This window comes from Bombina bombina, chromosome 10 (assembly GCF_027579735.1).
Source record: "Bombina bombina isolate aBomBom1 chromosome 10, aBomBom1.pri, whole genome shotgun sequence".
NCBI classification, from domain to species: Eukaryota; Metazoa; Chordata; class Amphibia; order Anura; family Bombinatoridae; genus Bombina; species Bombina bombina.
The window spans coordinates 6,702,175-6,724,363 of record NC_069508.1 but is presented as its reverse complement, the minus strand read 5'-3'; the positions used below and the strand labels follow the sequence as shown (position 1 = coordinate 6,724,363).

Genomic DNA, 22,189 nt, shown 5'->3' with positions numbered 1-22,189 from the left:
AGGTACAGATGGGGTCTTCAGACATCACGCTAGCAATACACAGTAACCAGGTACAGATGGGGTCTTCAGACGTCACGCTAGCAATACACAGTAACCAGGTACTGATGGTGTCTTCAGACGTCACGCTAGCAATACACAGTAACCAGGTACAGATGGGGTCTTCAGACGTCACGCTAGCAATACACAGTAACCAGGTACAGATGGGGTCTTCAGACGTCACGCTAGCAATACACAGTAACCAGGTACTGATGGTGTCTTCAGACGTCACACTAGCAATACACAGTAACCAGGTAGTGATGGGGTCTTCAGATGTCACACTAGCAATAAACAGTAACCAGGTACTGATGGGGTCTTCAGATGTCACACTAGCAATACACAGTAACCAGGTACAGATGGGGTCTTCAGACGTCACGCTAGCAATACACAGTAACCAGGTACAGATGGGGTCTTCAGACGTCACACTAGCAATACACAGTAACCAGGTACAGATGGGGTCTTCAGACATCACGCTAGCAATACACAGTAACCAGGTACTGATGGGGTCTTCAGACGTCACGCTAGCAATACACAGTAACCAGGTACAGATGGTGTCTTCAGACGTCACGCTAGCAATACACAGTAACCAGGTACAGATGGTGTCTTCAGATGTCACACTAGCAATACACAGTAACCAGGTACAGATGGTATCTTCAGATGTCACACTAGCAATACACAGTAACCAGGTACAGATGGGGTCTTCAGACATCACACTAACAATACGTAGTAACCAGGTACAGATGGGGTCTTCAGATGTCACACTAACAATACACAGTAACCAGGTACAGATGGGGTCTTCAGACGTCACGCTAGCAATACACAGTAACCAGGTACAGATGGGGTCTTCAGACATCACACTAACAATACGTAGTAACCAGGTACAGATGGTGTCTTCAGACGTCACGCTAGCAATACACAGTAACCAGGTACTGATGGTGTCTTCAGACGTCACACTAGCAATACACAGTAACCAGGTACTGATGGGGTCTTCAGACGTCACGCTAGCAATACACAGTAACCAGGTACAGATGGGGTCTTCAGACGTCACACTAGCAATACACAGAAACCAGGTACAGATGGGGTCTTCAGACGTCACGCTAGCAATACACAGTAACCAGGTACAGATGGGGTCTTCAGACGTCACGCTAGCAATACACAGTAACCAGGTACTGATGGTGTCTTCAGACGTCACGCTAGCAATACACAGTAACCAGGTACAGATGGTGTCTTCAGACGTCACGCTAGCAATACACAGTAACCAGGTACAGATGGGGTCTTCAGACATCACGCTAGCAATACACAGTAACCAGGTACTGATGGGGTCTTCAGACATCACGCTAACAATACGTAGTAACCAGGTACAGATGGGGTCTTCAGACATCACGCTAGCAATACACAGTAACCAGGTACAGATGGGGTCTTCAGACGTCACGCTAGCAATACACAGTAACCAGGTACTGATGGTGTCTTCAGACGTCACGCTAGCAATACACAGTAACCAGGTACAGATGGGGTCTTCAGACGTCACGCTAGCAATACACAGTAACCAGGTACAGATGGGGTCTTCAGACGTCACGCTAGCAATACACAGTAACCAGGTACTGATGGTGTCTTCAGACGTCACACTAGCAATACACAGTAACCAGGTAGTGATGGGGTCTTCAGATGTCACACTAGCAATAAACAGTAACCAGGTACTGATGGGGTCTTCAGATGTCACACTAGCAATACACAGTAACCAGGTACAGATGGGGTCTTCAGACGTCACGCTAGCAATACACAGTAACCAGGTACAGATGGGGTCTTCAGACGTCACACTAGCAATACACAGTAACCAGGTACAGATGGGGTCTTCAGACATCACGCTAGCAATACACAGTAACCAGGTACTGATGGGGTCTTCAGACGTCACGCTAGCAATACACAGTAACCAGGTACAGATGGTGTCTTCAGACGTCACGCTAGCAATACACAGTAACCAGGTACAGATGGTGTCTTCAGATGTCACACTAGCAATACACAGTAACCAGGTACAGATGGTGTCTTCAGATGTCACACTAGCAATACACAGTAACCAGGTACAGATGGGGTCTTCAGACATCACACTAACAATACGTAGTAACCAGGTACAGATGGGGTCTTCAGATGTCACACTAACAATACACAGTAACCAGGTACAGATGGGGTCTTCAGACGTCACGCTAGCAATACACAGTAACCAGGTACAGATGGGGTCTTCAGACATCACACTAACAATACGTAGTAACCAGGTACAGATGGTGTCTTCAGATGTCACGCTAGCAATACACAGTAACCAGGTACAGATGGTGTCTTCAGACGTCACACTAGCAATACACAGAAACCAGGTACAGATGGTGTCTTCAGACGTCACGCTAGCAATACACAGTAACCAGGTACAGATGGGGTCTTCAGACGTCACGCTAGCAATACACAGTAACCAGGTACAGATGGTGTCTTCAGACATCACGCTAGCAATACACAGTAACCAGGTACAGATGGGGTCTTCAGACATCACGCTAGCAATACACAGTAACCAGGTACAGATGGTGTCTTCAGACGTCACGCTAGCAATACACAGTAACCAGGTACAGATGGTGTCTTCAGACGTCACGCTAGCAATACACAGTAACCAGGTACAGATGGGGTCTTCAGACGTCACGCTAGCAATACACAGTAACCAGGTACAGATGGGGTCTTCAGACGTCACGCTAGCAATACACAGTAACCAGGTACAGATGGTGTCTTCAGACGTCACGCTAGCAATAGACAGTAACCAGGTACAGATGGGGTCTTCAGACGTCACGCTAGCAATACACAGTAACCAGGTACAGATGGGGTCTTCAGACGTCACGCTAGCAATACACAGAAACCAGGTACTGATGGGGTCTTCAGACGTCACACTAGCAATACACAGTAACCAGGTACAGATGGTGTCTTCAGACGTCACGCTAGCAATACACAGTAACCAGGTACAGATGGTGTCTTCAGACATCACGCTAGCAATACACAGTAACCAGGTACAGATGGGGTCTTCAGACATCACGCTAGCAATACACAGTAACCAGGTACAGATGGGGTCTTCAGACGTCACGCTAGCAATACACAGTAACCAGGTACAGATGGGGTCTTCAGACGTCACGCTAGCAATACACAGTAACCAGGTACAGATGGTGTCTTCAGACGTCACGCTAGCAATAGACAGTAACCAGGTACAGATGGGGTCTTCAGACGTCACGCTAGCAATACACAGTAACCAGGTACAGATGGGGTCTTCAGACGTCACGCTAGCAATACACAGAAACCAGGTACTGATGGGGTCTTCAGACGTCACACTAGCAATACACAGTAACCAGGTACAGATGGTGTCTTCAGACGTCACGCTAGCAATACACAGTAACCAGGTACAGATGGGGTCTTCAGACGTCACGCTAGCAATACACAGTAACCAGGTACAGATGGGGTCTTCAGACATCACGCTAACAATACACAGTAACCAGGTACAGATGGTGTCTTCAGACGTCACACTAGCAATACACAGTAACCAGGTACAGATGGTGTCTTCAGACGTCACGCTAGCAATACACAGTAACCAGGTACAGATGGTGTCTTCAGACATCACGCTAACAATACACAGTAACCAGGTACTGATGGGGTCTTCAGACGTCACGCTAGCAATACACAGTAACCAGGTACAGATGGGGTCTTCAGACATCAAGCTAACAATACACAGTAACCAGGTACAGATGGGGTCTTCAGACGTCACACTAGCAATACACAGAAACCAGGTACTGATGGGGTCTTCAGACGTCACGCTAGCAATACACAGTAACCAGGTACAGATGGTGTCTTCAGACGTCACACTAGCAATACACAGAAACCAGGTACTGATGGGGTCTTCAGACGTCACGCTAGCAATACACAGTAACCAGGTACAGATGGGGTCTTCAGACGTCACGCTAGCAATACACAGTAACCAGGTACAGATGGGGTCTTCAGACATCACGCTAGCAATACACAGTAACCAGGTACTGATGGGGTCTTCAGACGTCACGCTAGCAATACACAGTAACCAGGTACAGATGGGGCCTTCAGACGTCACACTAACAATACGTAGTAACCAGGTACAGATGGTGTCTTCAGACGTCGCACTAACAATACGCAGTTAGGTACTGATGTGGTCTCAGACGTCACACTAGCAATACACAGTAACCAGGTACAGATGGGGTCTTCAGACGTCACGCTAGCAATACACAGTAACCAGGTACAGATGGGGTCTTCAGACGTCACGCTAGCAATACACAGTAACCAGGTACAGATGTCACGCTAGCAATACACAGTAACCAGGTACAGATGGGGTCTTCAGACATCACGCTAGCAATACACAGTAACCAGGTACAGATGGTGTCTTCAGACATCACGCTAGCAATACACAGTAACCAGGTACAGATGGTGTCTTCAGACGTCACACTAACAATACGTAGTAACCAGGTACAGATGGTGTCTTCAGACGTCGCACTAACAATACGCAGTTAGCAGGTACTGATGTGGTCTCAGACATCACACTAGCATTACACAGTAACCAGGTACAGATGGTGTCTTCAGACGTCACGCTAGCAATACACAGTAACCAGGTACAGATGGGGTCTTCAGACGTCACACTAGCAATACACAGTAACCAGGTACTGATGGGGTCTTCAGACGTCACACTAACAATACGTAGTAACCAGGTACAGATGGTGTCTTCAGATGTCGCACTAACAATACGCAGTTAGCAGGTACTGATGTGGTCTTCAGACGTCACACTAACAATACGTAGTAACCAGGTACAGATGGTGTCTTCAGATGTCGCACTAACAATACGCAGTTAGCAGGTACTGATGTGGTCTTCAGACGTCACACTAACAATACACAGTTAGCAGGTACTGATGTGGTCTTCAGACGTCACACTAACAATACACAGTAACCAGGTACAGATGGGGTCTTCAGACGTCACACTAACAATACGCAGTAACCAGGTACAGATGGGGTCTTCAGACGTCACACTTACAATATGCAGTAACCAGGTACAGATGGTGATAGCTTCACTAGGCTTTAAGTGGATTATATTTAAAGGTACAGTAATCCCCTTGAGATGTTTATATAAAAGGTTTAGTTACACATAATGAGACACATTTACAATATATTTTATTTATTTATTTTGCCCCCTTTTCATGTATTTTAGCTCTGAAAAGTGAGCAATTTCTATTCCTTTCAACATGAAATGCACCTCCTGATGTCTCAAGGCTAAACCTGCTACATTTGTCACTAATTTGATTTATCAGATAACAACTGTAAAACAATGCACTGTATACTAACATATTGACAGAGGCCAGCCTTGTTGTCTGCAGACTAAAGCTCGGATTGGCTCCTCTAGATAAGGCAAATGATGGGTAGAGTGTGGCTATTAAAAACTTATTGCAGCAAACAAGATGTAATTTTGTTATAAAAACATTAAGAATTAGCCGATGCGTTATTCAATAGCGACAAAATGTCTCAGAAGTCTGCAGAAGGAATCTTACAGGCAGGAAGTTGCCGCTGGGCACACAGGGATGAGAATGTATAAAGTAGCTCAGAATGGATCTGATAATTAATATGTAAACGTGTAGAAAAAGAGGCTCTGAGCTGCCCTAAACTGACTTCATGTGACCCAGAGTTTTTATTTATACCAGACCCTGTATATTCTACTGCCCAGTGTTACTATATCTGGTAGTGCAAGAGATCTGCTGTCACAGTGCTCCCCTCCCTGACCTGATTGCCCTTTGTTAGAACACATGGCGCGTGGCACTGAGCAGATGTGAAACCTCTGAAGTACAAGGAAGATGCCTCTTACTTATAATCTATTAATGATACTGAAGCAGGATCGCAGCACCTGACTGAACAGAGGAGCGTGTGTACAGGAGATGCACGGGATTGGTTGATAATAGCTTTGTACGACAGCTCAGGTAGCATGAGAAAAGCCTCACTAATACAGAGGATTTAGGGGTGACTGTAGATATGTGTGACAACGCAGGTAGCATGAGAAAAGCCTCAGTAATACAGAGGATTCAGGGGTGACTGTAGGTATGTGTGACAGCGCAGGTAGCATGAGAAAAGCCTCAGTAATACAGAGGATTCAGGGGTGACTGTAGGTACGTGTGACAATGCAGATAGCAGGAGAAAAGCCTCAGTAATACAGAAGATTCAGGGGTGACTGTAGGTATGTGTGAGCGCAGGTAGCATGAGAAAAGTCTCAGTAATACAGAGGATTCAGGGGTGACAGCGCAGGTAGCATGAGAAAAGCCTCAGTAATACAGAGGATTCAGGGGTGACTGTAGATGTGTGACAGCGCAGGTAGCATGAGAAAAGTCTCAGTAATACAGAGGATTCAGGGGTGACTGTAGATATGTGTGACAACGCAGGTAGCATGAGAAAAGCCTCAGTAATACAGAGGATTCAGGGGTGACTGTAGGTATGTGCGACAGCGCAGGTAGCATGAGAAAAGCCTCAGTAATACAGAGGATTCAGGGGTGACTGTAGATGTGTGACAGCGCAGGTAGCATGAGAAAAGTCTCAGTAATACAGAGGATTCAGGGGTGACTATAGGTATGTGTGACAGCGCAGGTAGCATGAGAAAAGCCTCAGTAATACAGAAGATTCAGGGGTGACTGTAGGTATGTGTGACAGCGCAGGTAGCATGAGAAAAGCCTCAGTAATACAGAGGATTCAGGGGTGACTGTAGGTATGTGCGACAGCGCAGGTAGCATGAGAAAAGTCTCAGTAATACAGAGGATTCAGGGGTGACTGTAGGTATGTGTGACAGCGCAGGTAGCATGAGAAAAGCCTCAGTAATACAGAAGATTCAGGGGTGACTGTAGGTATGTGTGACAACGCAGGTAGCATGAGAAAAGCCTCAGTAATACAGAGGATTCAGGGGTGACTGTAGATGTGTGACAGCGCAGGTAGCATGAGAAAAGTCTCAGTAATACAGAGGATTCAGGGGTGACTATAGGTATGTGTGACAGTGCAGGTAGCATGAGAAAAGCCTCAGTAATACAGAAGATTCAGGGGTGACTGTAGGTACGTGTGACAATGCAGGTAGCATGAGAAAAGCCTCAGTAATACAGAGGATTCAGGGGTGACAACGCAGGTAGCATGAGAAAAGCCTCAGTAATACAGAAGATTCAGGGGTGACTGTAGGTATGTGTGACAGCGCAGGTAGCATGAGAAAAGCCTCAGTAATACAGAGGATTCAGGGGTGACTGTAGGTATGTGTGACAGCGCAGGTAGCAGGAGAAAAGCCTCAGTAATACAGAGGATTCAGGGGTGACTGTAGGTACGTGTGACAATGCAGGTAGCATGAGCAAAGCCTCAGTAATACAGAAGATTCAGGGGTGACTGTAGGTACGTGTGACAATGCAGGTAGCATGAGAAAAGCCTCAGTAATACAGAAGATTCAGGGGTGACTGTAGATGTGTGACAGCGCAGGTAGCATGAGAAAAGCCTCAGTAATACAGAGGATTCAGGGGTGACTGTAGATGTGTGACAGCGCAGGTAGCATGAGAAAAGCCTCAGTAATACAGAGGATTCAGGGGTGACTGTAGATATGTGTGACAGCGCTGGTAGCATGAGAAAAGCCTCAGTAATACAGAGGATTCAGGGGTGACTGTAGGTACGTGTGACAGTGCAGGTAGCATGAGAAAAGCCTCAGTAATACAGAGGATTCAGGGGTGACTGTAGGTATGTGTGACAGTGCAGGTAGCATGAGAAAAGCCTCAGTAATACAGAGGATTCAGGGGTGACCATAGGTATGTGTGACAGCGCAGGTAGCATGAGAAAAGCCTCAGTAATACAGAGGATTCAGGGGTGACTGTAGGTATGTGCGACAGCGCAGGTAGCATGAGAAAAGCCTCAGTAATACAGAGGATTCAGGGGTGACTGTAGATATGTGTGACAAAGCAGGTAGCATGAGAAAAGTCTCAGTAATACAGAGGATTCAGGGGTGACTGTAGGTATGTGTGACAGCGCAGGTAGCATGAGAAAAGCCTCAGTAATACAGAGGATTCAGGGGTGACTGTAGGTACGTGTGACAGCGCAGGTAGCATGAGAAAAGCCTCAGTAATACAGAAGATTCAGGGGTGACTGTAGATGTGTGACAACGCAGGTAGCATCAGAAAAGCCTCAGTAATACAGAGGATTCAGGGGTGACTGTAGGTACGTGTGACAGTGCAGGTAGCATGAGAAAAGCCTCAGTAATACAGAGGATTCAGGGGTGACTGTAGGTACGTGTGACAGTGCAGGTAGCATGAGAAAAGCCTCAGTAATACAGAGGATTCAGGGATGACTGTAGGTATGTGTGACAGCGCAGGTAGCATGAGAAAAGCCTCAGTAATACAGAGGATTCAGGGGTGACTGTAGATATGTGTGACAACGCAGGTAGCATGAGAAAAGCCTCAGTAATACAGAGGATTCAGGGGTGACTGTAGATATGTGTGACAGCGCAGGTAGCATGAGAAAAGCCTCAGTAATACAGAGGATTCAGGGGTGACTGTAGATGTGTGACAACGCAGGTAGCATGAGAAAAGTCTCAGTAATACAGAGGATTCCGGGGTGACTGTAGGTATGTGTGACCGCGCAGGTAGCGTGAGAAAAGCCTCAGTAATACAGAAGATTCAGGGGTGACTGTAGGTATGTGTGACAGCGCAGATAGCATGAGAAAAGCCTCAGTAATACAGAGGATTCAGGGGTGACAACGCAGGTAGCATGAGAAAAGCCTCAGTAATACAGAGGATTCAGGGGTGACTGTAGATGTGTGACAGCGCAGGTAGCAGGAGAAAAGCCTCAGTAATACAGAAGATTCAGGGGTGACTGTAGGCATGTGTGACAACGCAGGTAGCATGAGAAAAGCCTCAGTAATACAGAGGATTCAGGGGTGACTGTAGGTATGTGTGACAGCGCAGGTAGCATGAGAAAAGCCTCAGTAATACAGAAGATTCAGGGGTGACTGTAGGCATGTGACAACGCAGGTAGCATGAGAAAAGCCTCAGTAATACAGAGGATTCAGGGGTGACTGTAGATGTGTGACAGAGCAGATAGCATGAGAAAAGCCTCAGTAATACAGAGGATTCAGGGGTGACAGCGCAGATAGCAGGAGAAAAGCCTCAGTAATACAGAGGATTCAGGGGTGACTGTAGGTATGTGTGACAGCGCAGGTAGCATGAGAAAAGCCTCAGTAATACAGAGGTATTCAGGGGTGACTGTAGGTATGTGTGACAGCGCAGGTAGCATGAGAAAAGCCTCAGCCATATGCAAGATTCAGGGGTGACTGTAGGTATGTGTGACAGCGCAGGTAGCATGAGAAAAGCCTCAGCCATATGCAAGATTCAGGGGTGACTGAATGTATGTGTGACAGCGCAGGTAGCATGAGAAAAACCTCAGCCATACAGAGTATTTAGGCTCCATAGCCCAGCTCACAAGCCCATGTATCTTTAGTCTCCTGCAGCTATACGGTCCTATTCCCCTGACGGCACCCTCCAGCTATTACTCATCGTCTCCTGCTATGTATTAATGTTACTCTAAGATCACTTATGTTACTAACACCCAGATATCCGCTGCCATTATGCAAGGCTGTATTCTGTCCCTACACTTCATTATGTACGGCTGTATTCTGTCCCTACACTACATTATGTACGGCTGTATTCTGTCCCTACACTACATTATGTACGGCTGTATTCTGTCCCTACACTACATTATGTACGGCTGTATTCTGTCCCTACACTACATTATGTACGGCTGTATTCTGTCCCTACACTACATTATGTACGGCTGTATTCTGTCCCTACACTACATTATGTACGGCTGTATTCTGTCCCTACACTACATTATGTACGGCTGTATTCTGTCCCTACACTACATTATGTAAGGCTGTATTCTGTCCCTACACTACATTATGTACGGCTGTATTCTGTCCCTACACTACATTATGTACGGCTGTATTCTGTCCCTACACTACATTATGTACGGCTGTATTCTGTCCCTACACTACATTATGTACGGCTGTATTATGTCCCTACACTACATTATGTATGGCTGTATTATGTCCCTACACTACATTATGTACGGCTGTATTATGTCCCTACACTACATTATGTACGGCTGCTGTATTATGTCCCTACACTACATTATGTACGGCTGCTGTATTATGTCCCTACACTACATTATGTAAGGCTGTCGTCTGTCCCTATACTACATTATGTAAGGCTGTCTTCTGTCCCCACACTACATAATGTAAGGCTGTATTCTGTCCCCACACTACATTATGTACGGCTGTATTCTGTCCCTACACTACATTATGTAAGGCTGTATTCTGTCCCTACACTACATTATGTAAGGCTGTATTCTGTCCCTACACTACATTATGTAAGGCTGTATTCTGTCCCTACACTACATTATGTACGGCTGTATTATGTCCCTACACTACATTATGTACGGCTGTATTATGTCCCTACACTACATTATGTAAGGCTGTCTTCTGTCCCCACACTACATTATGTAAGGCTGTCTTCTGTCCCCACACTACATAATGTAAGGCTGTCTTCTGTCCCCACACTACATAATGTAAGGCTGTCTTCTGTCCCCACACTACATAATGTAAGGCTGTATTCTGTCCCCACACTACATAATGTAAGGCTGTCTTCTGTCCCCACACTACATAATGTAAGGCTGTATTCTGTCCCCACACTACATAATGTAAGGCTGTATTCTGTCCCCACACTACATAATGTAAGGCTGTATTATGTCCCTACACTACATTATGTAAGGCTGTCTTCTGTCCCTACACTACATTATGTACGGCTGTCTTCTGTTCCTACACTACAGTTCCTCACACAGATCAGGGTATCACCTCACTCCCAACGTAATCAGGCTTGATGTAAGCATTTACAGCACAAAAACCTGTTTAGAAGCAAACACTGAAACACGCGCTACTGTGTTAAACACACTGATCTTTCTACCTGAGCATTCTCACCAAGGCCTAAACAGAAGGAAGAAGCTCAAATCTCCTCACATACAGAGGGGTCCTTAAAAACAGGGGTTACTGGGGAAAGTTCCGGGAGAACCTGTCTACCATCTCACACTGCTCACCTGCAGGCCACAACACCCAACAGCGTTCAAGATGGAGGCATTATGTATGACGCAATGACGGATCCCAGCCTTGGCTGCTCGCAGAACAAGATCACTGTGTGTTGTCGCCCTGAATGTGAATAAGAATAAGCGGTACATGTAAAAACACATGTGTATGTGTGTGTGTGTGTATATATATATGTAAATAGGCAAGGTGAGTCACTAGATCACATGCTAGCATACAAAGAACCTGCTCTACGCATCTGTGTGTTACTTGGTGAGGTACCTCATATAAACACCCCTACCCTATGCAGTTACTGTTAGCGCCATAACCCACGAGAATCAGCAAGAGAAGCCGCAGAAGTGCTGCCACCTTTATTGGGAAAAAATACAGGCCATGTTCATCAGCATAAATAAGTATATACAGTACTACAGAGGACATTGTTTTCCTGGGAGCTGGGTGTTAAACACAGATCCACTTTCTGCATCTCTATAGCTCTGTGGGGAATACAATGGAATCTGCCTGCATATAAGGATCTGTCCCTGACTAGATCTAGTACAGAGCACAAGGGTCACGTGTTTAGTTCAACTTCTAGCTATGTCACACTTACGCAAAAGGATCGCCAACCACCAGGAATGCAACATCTGTGTCTGTGGCATCCCTCAGGATCTCATCTGCTTCCTGCTCTACTGTTTCTCGGTCAGCGAGGATGAGTTCCCGTCCGTAGAATTCTTCCTGCAAGCAGAAGACAGTCATTAGTAATACGCTGCTGTCCCCAGGTCATGAAGCTAAGCACACACAGTACTATGGGACAAAGCTTATGTGCTGTGATAGCTATATAACTCACTCAGTAGACATCATACAAAGCTTATGTGCTGTGATATCTATAGGACTCACTCAGTAGACATCATACATTTAGTAAGACTAGCTAGATATTTAGCTGACCTCCCATGGAATCCCCTATAATATCGGTTTAATCTAATTTCCTCAGTTAGCAGTTTTTGTTTTAAATAAAGAACTCGTTCCTTTCTGATAGCAATATAACTATCCCAATTTTGCTGTGAGGGGTCCTGCTGTACCTGTATATACAACTTCTGTACATTTGTTGCCAACGTAACATCTCTAGCTTTTTTTTTTTTAAATATCTTTATTAGTTCCAGCGACAAAAAAAATAAATATATGTCAACTTACATTTCATTATGCCACACAGGGCATTTATAAATATATACAGATAAATGTATGTTGAAAATAACATATTAACAACGTATATAATACCAGAGAAAAATAACAGAACAGGAACAGATCAATATCTGGCATTCAAAAATCTAACCTAATATATCACTGGAAATTTTTATAAGTATTAAAAAACTAATAAATCAACCAACTAAACAAAAAAAAAAAAAAAAAAAAAAAAAAAAAATTTCTCTTTACACTCTCTCTCTCTCTCCCTCCCCTCTTACCCCCTCCCACCTACCACTTCGATCTCTTACTTAACCTGCCACTTCTCTCTCTCTCCTTATTGTTAAATAGTTGCTATTTCATAATGATATCTCCCGCAGACCAGATACCCACGTTGGAGGATATAATTCCAATATGACCAGTTCTAAAAAGGCTATAGTATTTAAAAAGGGTTGTAAGATACGTCTTTGTATCTGTAATGGGTAAGAAATAATCAGTGGAGACCAGTCCAGAAGGAAAGTCCTGACCCTAGATTCAACTGCAAATTTGGTATGAAAAGATTCAAATAAAATTTGAGACTGAATTTCTTTAAGAAACCCTGTAACTCTGGGGGCTGTATGATCTTTCCAGCCCTTAACAATTAACTGTCTCGCAGTTATAATAATTGTATTAAATATCTTTATCACTCGTTTAGGGCGTAGATTAACGTTAGTTAGGAAAACTACCTCGTCAGCAGTAAATGGAGCCATATCTTTATAAATTTTACTATACCAGAATCTTATCTTTTGCCAATATTGTTGGATCCTGGGACAGGACCAGAACATATGGAGAATATCCGCCCTATCCAAAGAACACCTTGTGCAAGCATAACTCTGGGAAGGATAAAATCTGGCCATTTTATCTGGGGAAAGATAATAATTATTAACTAATTTCAAATGCGCTTCTTTCCATGGTGTAGAGACTTGTAATTTTCCTAATTCTAGGAAGCTTCGCTCTATCCTATACTCCTCAACTTCCGGCAGGTATTTCTTCCAATAATTATATAATTTGTCTATGCATAATTCACCCTGTCTAGCCAAAAGAATATCGTAAATCAATGATATTGAGGATTGACCCAAAGAAAATTGTCGAATAATATTCTTAATATCTAACCAATCCCTGAGAAATTCAGTATTCCATTTTTGCGAAAATATATAATGCCGTAACTGAAAGTAGGCAAATAAACTCGAACGATGTAGATTAAACCTTTGAAATAATAATTCTGAAGATAACAACTGATTATCATCAAATAACTGGTGGACATAGATCAGTCCTGCTTCAGCCCATAATCTAAACACTCTCTGATTAATACCCGGGATAAATTCCGGGTTACCTATTATTGGAAGAAATTCCGAAAAAGATGGCGAAATTTTTAATATTCGACAAATTTTATGCCAAGCTATAATGACATTTTTAAAGGAAATTAATTTACTAAGATTTAAGGGTAACTTTTGTACCGGGCAATGCAGAATAGCTTTCAAAGAGAAAGGGGAAATCAAAAATGATTCTAGCTCTACAGACACAAACTTATTTACCCCTGTAATCCAATCGAGGGCCAATTTGGCTAGACAAGACCAATTATAGAGCCTAAAATCTGGTAAAGCAAGCCCTGCCCTAGCACAGTTTTGCATCAGTCTACTGAGACTAATCCTGGGTTTCTTATTACCCCATATAAATTTAGATAGCCAAGATTGTACATTACAGATATCTTTATTGGTCATTAATAACGGCAGATTTTGGAGAAAATATAGAACTCTTGGAAAAATAATAGTTTTAATCAAATTAATTCTCGCGGCCAATGAGATAGGGAGCGAGGACCAATTTTCAAGATCATTTTTAATTTTTTGTAATATCGGGGGAAAATTTAATTTATACCAATTTGTTGGGTTTCTATGAAAATTAATACCTAGATACCGGAAGGACTCGACCACTTTAAAAGGGTGGTCTCCCCAATTAGGTCCTTTCTTATATAGCCAAAGAAGTTCACTCTTATCAAAATTAATTTTATATCCTGAAAACGAGGAAAAGATTTTAAACAGTTGTAACAGTATGGGGATAGAATATTGCGCGTTATCCAGGAATATTAACAAATCGTCAGCATATAAGAGAGTATTTAACCTCCAGGATCCCAATTGAATCCCTGATAGCCTATCCCGCAATAAGATAGCAAATGGCTCCAATGCCAAATTAAAAAGCAATGGGGAAAGGGGACATCCTTGTCTTGTCCCTCTTTTAAGTGATATATATGGGGAAGAATGGCCATTGATGCAGAGAAACGAAATCGGGTTTTTATATAAATTTCTAACAAAATCCAAAAACTGATTCTTGAATCCAAACCGCTCCAGTGCTATGAATAAATACTTCCAGTTCACTGCATCAAAGGCCTTCTCAGCATCTACTGTCAGAATAGCTGCTTCAGAAATCTTTTTAAATTGTTCATTCTTAGGATCTAAATTCCATGCATAATCCAAGAATGTAGTGACTTGACGTATATTCTTAAGGGAATTCCTGCCCTTCATAAATCCAGTTTGATCTGGATGTATGATCCCATCTAATAGTTTGGCCAGTCTATTAGAGATAATAGCAGTTAGCAACTTATAATCAGCATTAAGTACTGATATAGGCCTATAAGACCCTGGATCTTCCGGATCCTTACCTTTCTTCAAAATCAAAGATATACGTGCAGCAGAGAAATAATTAGACATTAAATTACTAGAAGAAAAATAGTAATTAAACAAATTCACCAAAGATAATTTTACTTCTTCCTTCAGAATTTTGTAAAACTCTATCGGGATAGCATCTGGTCCTGGCGATTTATTAAGATTAGCTGACTGTATAGCCTCAAGAACTTCCTCCTCTAAGATGGGTCTGTTAAGCTCTGATAAATTCTCCTCCGAGATACTAGGGAGATTAACACTCGCCCAAAAATTTGAGGCTTTATCCACATTAACCTGTGTCTCCGAATAAAGCCGTTGAAACACATTGAAAAACATCTGACTAATATCCTCTGTATTAGAGTACTTTATGTTATCTATTTTAATAGCCGATATGAGATTCTTGTTTTTTCTCACCTTCACTACTCTAGCCAGAAATTTGGCTGAGTTCCCATAATGTCCTCTAAATTGATAATTAATTTTTAGTTCCTCTTCCTGTGATCTTTGTTTAAGAAAGATATCTCTTTCCCTTTTCAATTTACAATATCTATCCCAATTGTCCCTTGTCTTGTCAATATAAAATTTTCTAAGGGAATTTCTAACTTGTGCTGTTAATTGCAGTTCCTGCTCCAGTTTTTTCTTCTTCCAAGTAGATAAATAGAGTTTAATTTCCCCCCTTAATACAGCTTTCGCTGCCTCCCAAAATATCTCTGGTTTACTAAATTGTCCTATATTAAAGGTGACATAGTCCTTCCACTTCTGTTTCAACCAATTGCTGAACCTAGGACTGTTTGTCAAAAATCGAGGGAAAAAAAAGGACATATTCTGAGTCTTAGGGGGGGAAATCGCCACCAATGTGAACGAGATTACCGCATGGTCAGAAATAACAATATCATATATATTTGCTTCTGATCTACATAAAGCGAGTGGTTTCGAAATTAAAAACATATCTATTCTTGAGAATGTCATGTGGGATTTAGACTCACAAGAAAAACTACGTAGTTCTGGATTTTTGAATCTCCATATATCAATTAATTTTAATTCCTGGCAAAAAGACTTGAAGTATTTCGCTATTTTATTATTTTCACGTAAATTTTTTGAAGATAATCTATCTAATATAGGGCACATCGTCATATTAAAATCCCCCCCTAAAACTAAATTGGCTGCTGATAATAGGAACAATTTACTTCTAATATTTTCCCAAAAAACAGGGGAGAAAGAATTAGGGCCATATATGTTGCAAATGACAAAATTACATTTATTAATCTGAATATGTAGTATCAGATATCTCCCTTCTGGATCGGCCTCCTTCTTCACAATATTATAATCTAAATTTCTATGTAGCAAAATAGCTACTCCTGATTTTCTTTTAACTCCTGGAGCGGGAACACATTCACCTACCCATTTGCACTTTAATTTCATAGCTTCTGCTAAATTTAAATGTGTTTCCTGCAACATCACAATATCGGGATTAAATTTCGCCAGATGTTTAATAATCAATTTACGTTTTTTTTGGGGAGGTAATGCCACCTACATTCCAGGAGAGTATATTAATCCTGGTTGTCATTCAATATTAAATAAACCCAGTATATTATCAAACACCTTTAAACTGAAGTCCAAATTCACTGTATACCCAGAGGTGGGGGGAGAAGGGGAGAGGGAAGACGAGAGGAGGAGAGAAGAAAAAAAAAAAAAAAAAAAAAAACCCTAAATAAAAGAAAACTGCCCCTCTTATACCAGCATCTAAGCCAGTATAGTGTACCTGCGAAATATTCAATCTTAAAACAATAAGTAAACAGTACAAATGTAGAATCTTGTTTCCTTTTAACATCATAAATGCAGACTGCATCGAAACAAAACATATCTATAATCATGATAACAAAAGCAAAGGAAAAAGAAAAGGAAACATAACCAAGCACATAGCGCATTAATCGTACTAAACACAATTTATCCCTTCTGGAAAAAAATTAGTTTCCCTAATATACTACAGGGTGCTCATAAATTCGTGGGCCTCTTGGGGATTATTAAGAATTCGTCTAACCCCATTCTCTTCTATCATAATTTTTGCGGGGTACACAACCCAGGCTTTAAACCCTTTGTCAATAATCTTGGTACATAACGGGATCATCTGTTTTCTTTTGGTGGATGTTTCTATTGAGAAATCTTGGAACATTAGTAACTTATTTTTTTCAAACACAAATTCCCCCATCTTTCTATATGCTTTTAACAGATTTACTTTATCCTGAAATCTAAGCAGCTTAAAAATACACATTCTGCTTCTATTACCCCTAGCCATATTTGTTCTGCTGGGTCCCACCCTATGGGCTCTTTCTACCTCTAGGGGGAGCTGTTGATCAGGGAAACCTAATGCTTTGGGCAATAAGTGCGAAGTAACTTTCATAAGATCCTCGTACTCAGGGGACTCAGGGAGACCAACGATTCTAATATTATTCCGTCTGGAGCGATCCTCAAGATCCTCCAGACGGAATTGTAAGCCAGAAATCTTGCAATCATGATCTTGGATTACTTTGTCTTGGGCATTAACCTGGTCCTCCAAGTCAGAGATCCTATTTTCCGCTTCTGATATCCTTGAGGCAAATTGTTTGACCTCATTTGATAAAGAAATAATGTCTGTAGAAATACTGCTAAGCTCTTTTTTAATAATATCGAATTGAGGAGTAAATACATCAGTTAATTGAGATACTAAACTACCTATGTCTAAATGGGATATACCCACCTCTGATACGGGGTCCAATGAGGTATCTGCACTCCTAACCTTTCTATCCTTACTTTTGGGTGGCATTATGGGGGGACTCTGTTTCATGTGTATCATATATTTTTCCATATACCCTGTGATTGCTGTTAGTGAGTGTAAAAAATAAAACAAAAAATGTGAACAAATCCAAGGGGACCTAGCGTCCCAAAAAAGAGAAAACTAAAACTTCAACTTAAGTTAGTGATGTATGTGGTTTTTTTTTTTTTTTTTTTTTTTTTTTTTTGTTGTTTTTTTTTCTTCTAAGTGACTATTTTTAAACTATAAGTGAGTACTTAAAATAATTAGTGTTATTACGGCCTATTATCTTGTATAATTTATAGTTATGGGGAGCGGACACCTATGTAGAACAGTAAATGGCAATATGTAGATAGCAATTAATCAGGGTTATATCCTTTAAACACGCATAATTTAACCAACATGTTTTTAGCAGTATGTTATATCATTTCTCAATGCAATCAATAAACTTATACTCATAGAAAAAGAAAAAAGGAAAAAAAAAGAAAAAGCAGCAAAGAATTGCATATACAAATCTATATCAGCATAAAAGCGGATCCATTTGTTTAGCTGAAATTAAACAGTTACTTAACAAACTATTTCCCTCTTTTCCTCTTCTCCTCTTTTCTCCTAAATAATTAGGGACCAATCAATAGAACAGGGCAAAAACAGACTGTTAAGCAGGCAATAGATATACCATCCACAGCACATATAATATAAAACATAAAAAAAAGAAAAAAAGGCCCAATTACACAGGCCTAATCTCTAGCTCACTATAGGCCGCCAGTTAGTATACAGATAGTTCTGGAAAATGAAAAACACCTTCTTCAGGGTAGCCAGCAATCACTATCCTGTTGCTCCATATATTTTTAGAACAGAGTTCCTCTTTATGGAATAATTGTGGCAGTTCCAAATACAGTCAGCTGTAGTCAACTCTGCTATACTTCGGTATCTGTTGCAACAATGCTCCTTATTTTTCTTAGGGAGCACTTCAATCTTGTATTACCCCAAAGTCATCCAAAGGGGAATAGACAAACCAGAAAGGGAGTAGTACAGATTCACCAGATTAAGAAAAAAAAAAAAGCAATACCAATTCTCCCTAGCTTGCATCCATTCAGCCCCTTAGGAGAGCCATTAGCATCATAAACTTTCTGTAAATCTTCAGCTTCCAGGAGCCAAAATACCCAGTATAAATGAGTTATGCCTGCACGCCAGATATATTTCACTAAGTTCACATAAACATTTGGCAGTTCGCTTGGGAAACCTTAGAGGGGTGAGGACGGGATTGCTTTCAAACGGTCAGGCCGTATCAATATGCCGCTCTTCACCGCGAGGAGGAAGCGCTCCCCACAGATCTCTCTGCAGGCAGACTGCCCCCCTCCTACCAGCGGTTACTCCAGACACTAGGGCCCACCACTTCACGGGTAATATCTCTCTTACCCGACTTTACTGTCCTCCTCCTCCAATCTGCCGGTTTCTTCTGCGATAGGTTGCGGTGTACACCGCCAGGCTTTACCGCCAATACAGGGCTTCCTCAACACAGACGTAGACCTCGTCTGACCACCTGCAACCGGACCCAGATATTCCGGATAGCGCAGGAACCTTTGCTGGGGGAGATTTCCTAGCTCCTTTCTCCAGAGCGCCGGGAGCCGAACAGCGTGTCTAACGGCTCCGCCCCCACCGGAAGTCCTCGTGTGCAACATCTCTAGCTTTGATCTTTTTTGCACGAAAATTTAAATACGCAACAATCTCTAAACAATCTAAAGAACTCACTCAGTAGACATCATACAAAGCTTATGTGCTGTGATATCTATATAGGACTCACTCAGTAGACATCATACAAAGCTTATATGCTGTGATATCTATATAACTCACTCAGTAGACATCATACAAAGCTTATATGCTGTGATATCTAAAGAACTCACTCAGTAGACTTTATACAAAGCTTATGTGCTGTGATATCTATAGGACTCACTCAGTAGACTTTATACAAAGCTTATGTGCTGTGATATCTATAGGACTCACTCAGTAGACATCATACAAAGTTTATGTGCTGTGATATCTATAGGACTCACTCAGTAGACATCATACAAAGCTTATATGCTGTGATATCTAAAGAACTCACTCAGTAGACTTTATACAAAGCTTATATGCTGTGATATCTAAAGAACTCACTCAGTAGACATCATACAAAGCTTATATGCTGTGATATCTAAAGAACTCACTCAGTAGACATCATACAAAGCTTATATGCTGTGATATCTAAAGAACTCACTCAGTAGACATCATACAAAGCTTATATGCTGTGATATCTATATAACTCACTCAGCAGACATCATACAAAGCTTATATGCTGTGATATCTAAAGAACTCACTCAGTAGACTTTATACAAAGCTTATGTGCTGTGATATCTATAGGACTCACTCAGCAGACATCATACAAAGCTTATGTGCTGTGATATCTATAGGACTCACTCAGACTTTATACAAAGCTTATGTGCTGTGATATCTATAGGACTCACTCAGTAGACATCATACAAAGCTTATATGCTGTGATATCTATAGGACTCACTCAGTAGGCATCATACAAAGCTTATGTGCTGTGATATCTATAGGACTCACTCAGTAGACTTTATACAAAGCTTATATGCTGTGATATCTAAAGAACTCACTCAGTAGACATCATACAAAGCTTATATGCTGTGATATCTATATAACTCACTCAGTAGACATCATACAAAGCTTATGTGCTGTGATATCTAAAGAACTCACGCAGTAGACTTTATACAAAGCTTATATGCTGTGATATCTAAAGAACTCACTCAGTAGACATCATACAAAGCTTATATGCTGTGATATCTATATAACTCACTCAGTAGACATCATACAAAGCTTATATGCTGTGATATCTAAAGAACTCACTCAGTAGACTTTATACAAAGCTTATGTGCTGTGATATATATAGGACTCACTCAGTAGACATCATACAAAGCTTATGTGCTGTGATATCTATAGGACTCACTCAGTAGACTTTATACAAAGCTTATGTGCTGTGATATCTATAGGACTCACTCAGTAGACTTTATACAAAGCTTATGTGCTGTGATATCTATAGGACTCACTCAGTAACATAGTAACATAGTAGATAAGGTTGAAAAAAGACTGAAGTCCATTGAGTTCAACCTATACAAATCTAAAATACTTACAAAAAGCTCCAGTTAAGCTTAAATAACCCCATTAAAATGTGACCCATTTAATACTAGCAATCATATCCATGAATTTTGTTTATATACAGAAATTTATCCAGACTATTTTTAAATGAATCTATGGTATTGGCATTCACTACCTCCTTTGGTAATGAGTTCCACAATTTTATTGTTCTTACAGTGAAAAAACGTTTCCGTTGCAGGAGATTAAATCTCCTTTCCTCCAACCTTAAATTATGACCTCTTGTCAGAAACAATTTTCTTGGAATAAAAAGAGCTTCTGCCATCTCTGTATATGGGCCTTGAATATATTTATATAAAGTAATCGTGTCACCTCTCAAGCGCCTTTTTTCTAAAGAGAACAGACCCAGTTTGGCTAGCCTCTCCTCATAGGTTAATTTCTCCAATCCCCTTATTAGCTTTGTGGCCCTTCTCTGAACTTTTTCTAGTTCTGCAATATCTTTTTTAGCAATCGGTCCCCAGAACTGCACTCCAAACTCAAGGTGAGGTCTTACCAGGGCTTTATATAATGACAGAATTATGCTTTCCTCCCTTGAATCAATGCCTCTTTTAATACATGCTAGTATCTTATTAGCCTTTGAAGCCGCTGCCCTGCATTGTGCACTCATCTTTAGCTTGTTATCTATTACTACTCCCAAATCCCTTTCCTCCTGTGTTTGGCTAAGTCTTGTCCTATTTAAAAAATACGTAGCCTGCTTATTTTTACTTCCAAAATGTAGAACCTTACATTTTTCCATATTAAATCTCATTTTCCATTCACTTGCCCATACTTCTAATTTTAGCAAATCCCTTTGTAAAGAGAGTTCGTCCTGCTCTGACCTAATGACCTTACTTAACTTAGTATCATCTGCAAAAATAGAGATGTCGCTATTTAATCCTTGCTCCAAGTCATTTATAAAAATATTAAAAAGAACAGGGCCCAGTACTGATCCCTGGGGGACGCCACTGATCACCTTTGTCCAATCTGAGTATGATCCATTTACTACTACTCGTTACTCCCTATCTTTTATCCAGTTATTTATCCATGAGCTAACATTTTCAGCTATTCCCAGTCCCTTAATTTTGTGCATTAATCTCTCATGTGGCACTGTATCAAATGCCTTTGCAAAATCTAAGTATATCACAT

General features: G+C 41.5%; 1 protein-coding gene across 1 annotated transcript in view; it reads right to left on the bottom strand.

Moving 5' to 3' along the window:
* The window catches only part of DPH5 (diphthamide biosynthesis 5), a 75,968-nt gene that overhangs the window by 42,722 nt on the left and 11,057 nt on the right, over positions 1 to 22,189 (bottom strand). Inside the window, exons 2-3 of the mRNA XM_053693736.1 lie at positions 11,805 to 11,929; positions 11,215 to 11,323 (exon numbers count right to left, since the gene is read on the bottom strand). Coding sequence (XP_053549711.1) covers positions 11,215 to 11,323; positions 11,805 to 11,929 — 234 coding nt within the window. The remainder of the gene's footprint in view (positions 1 to 11,214; positions 11,324 to 11,804; positions 11,930 to 22,189) is intronic.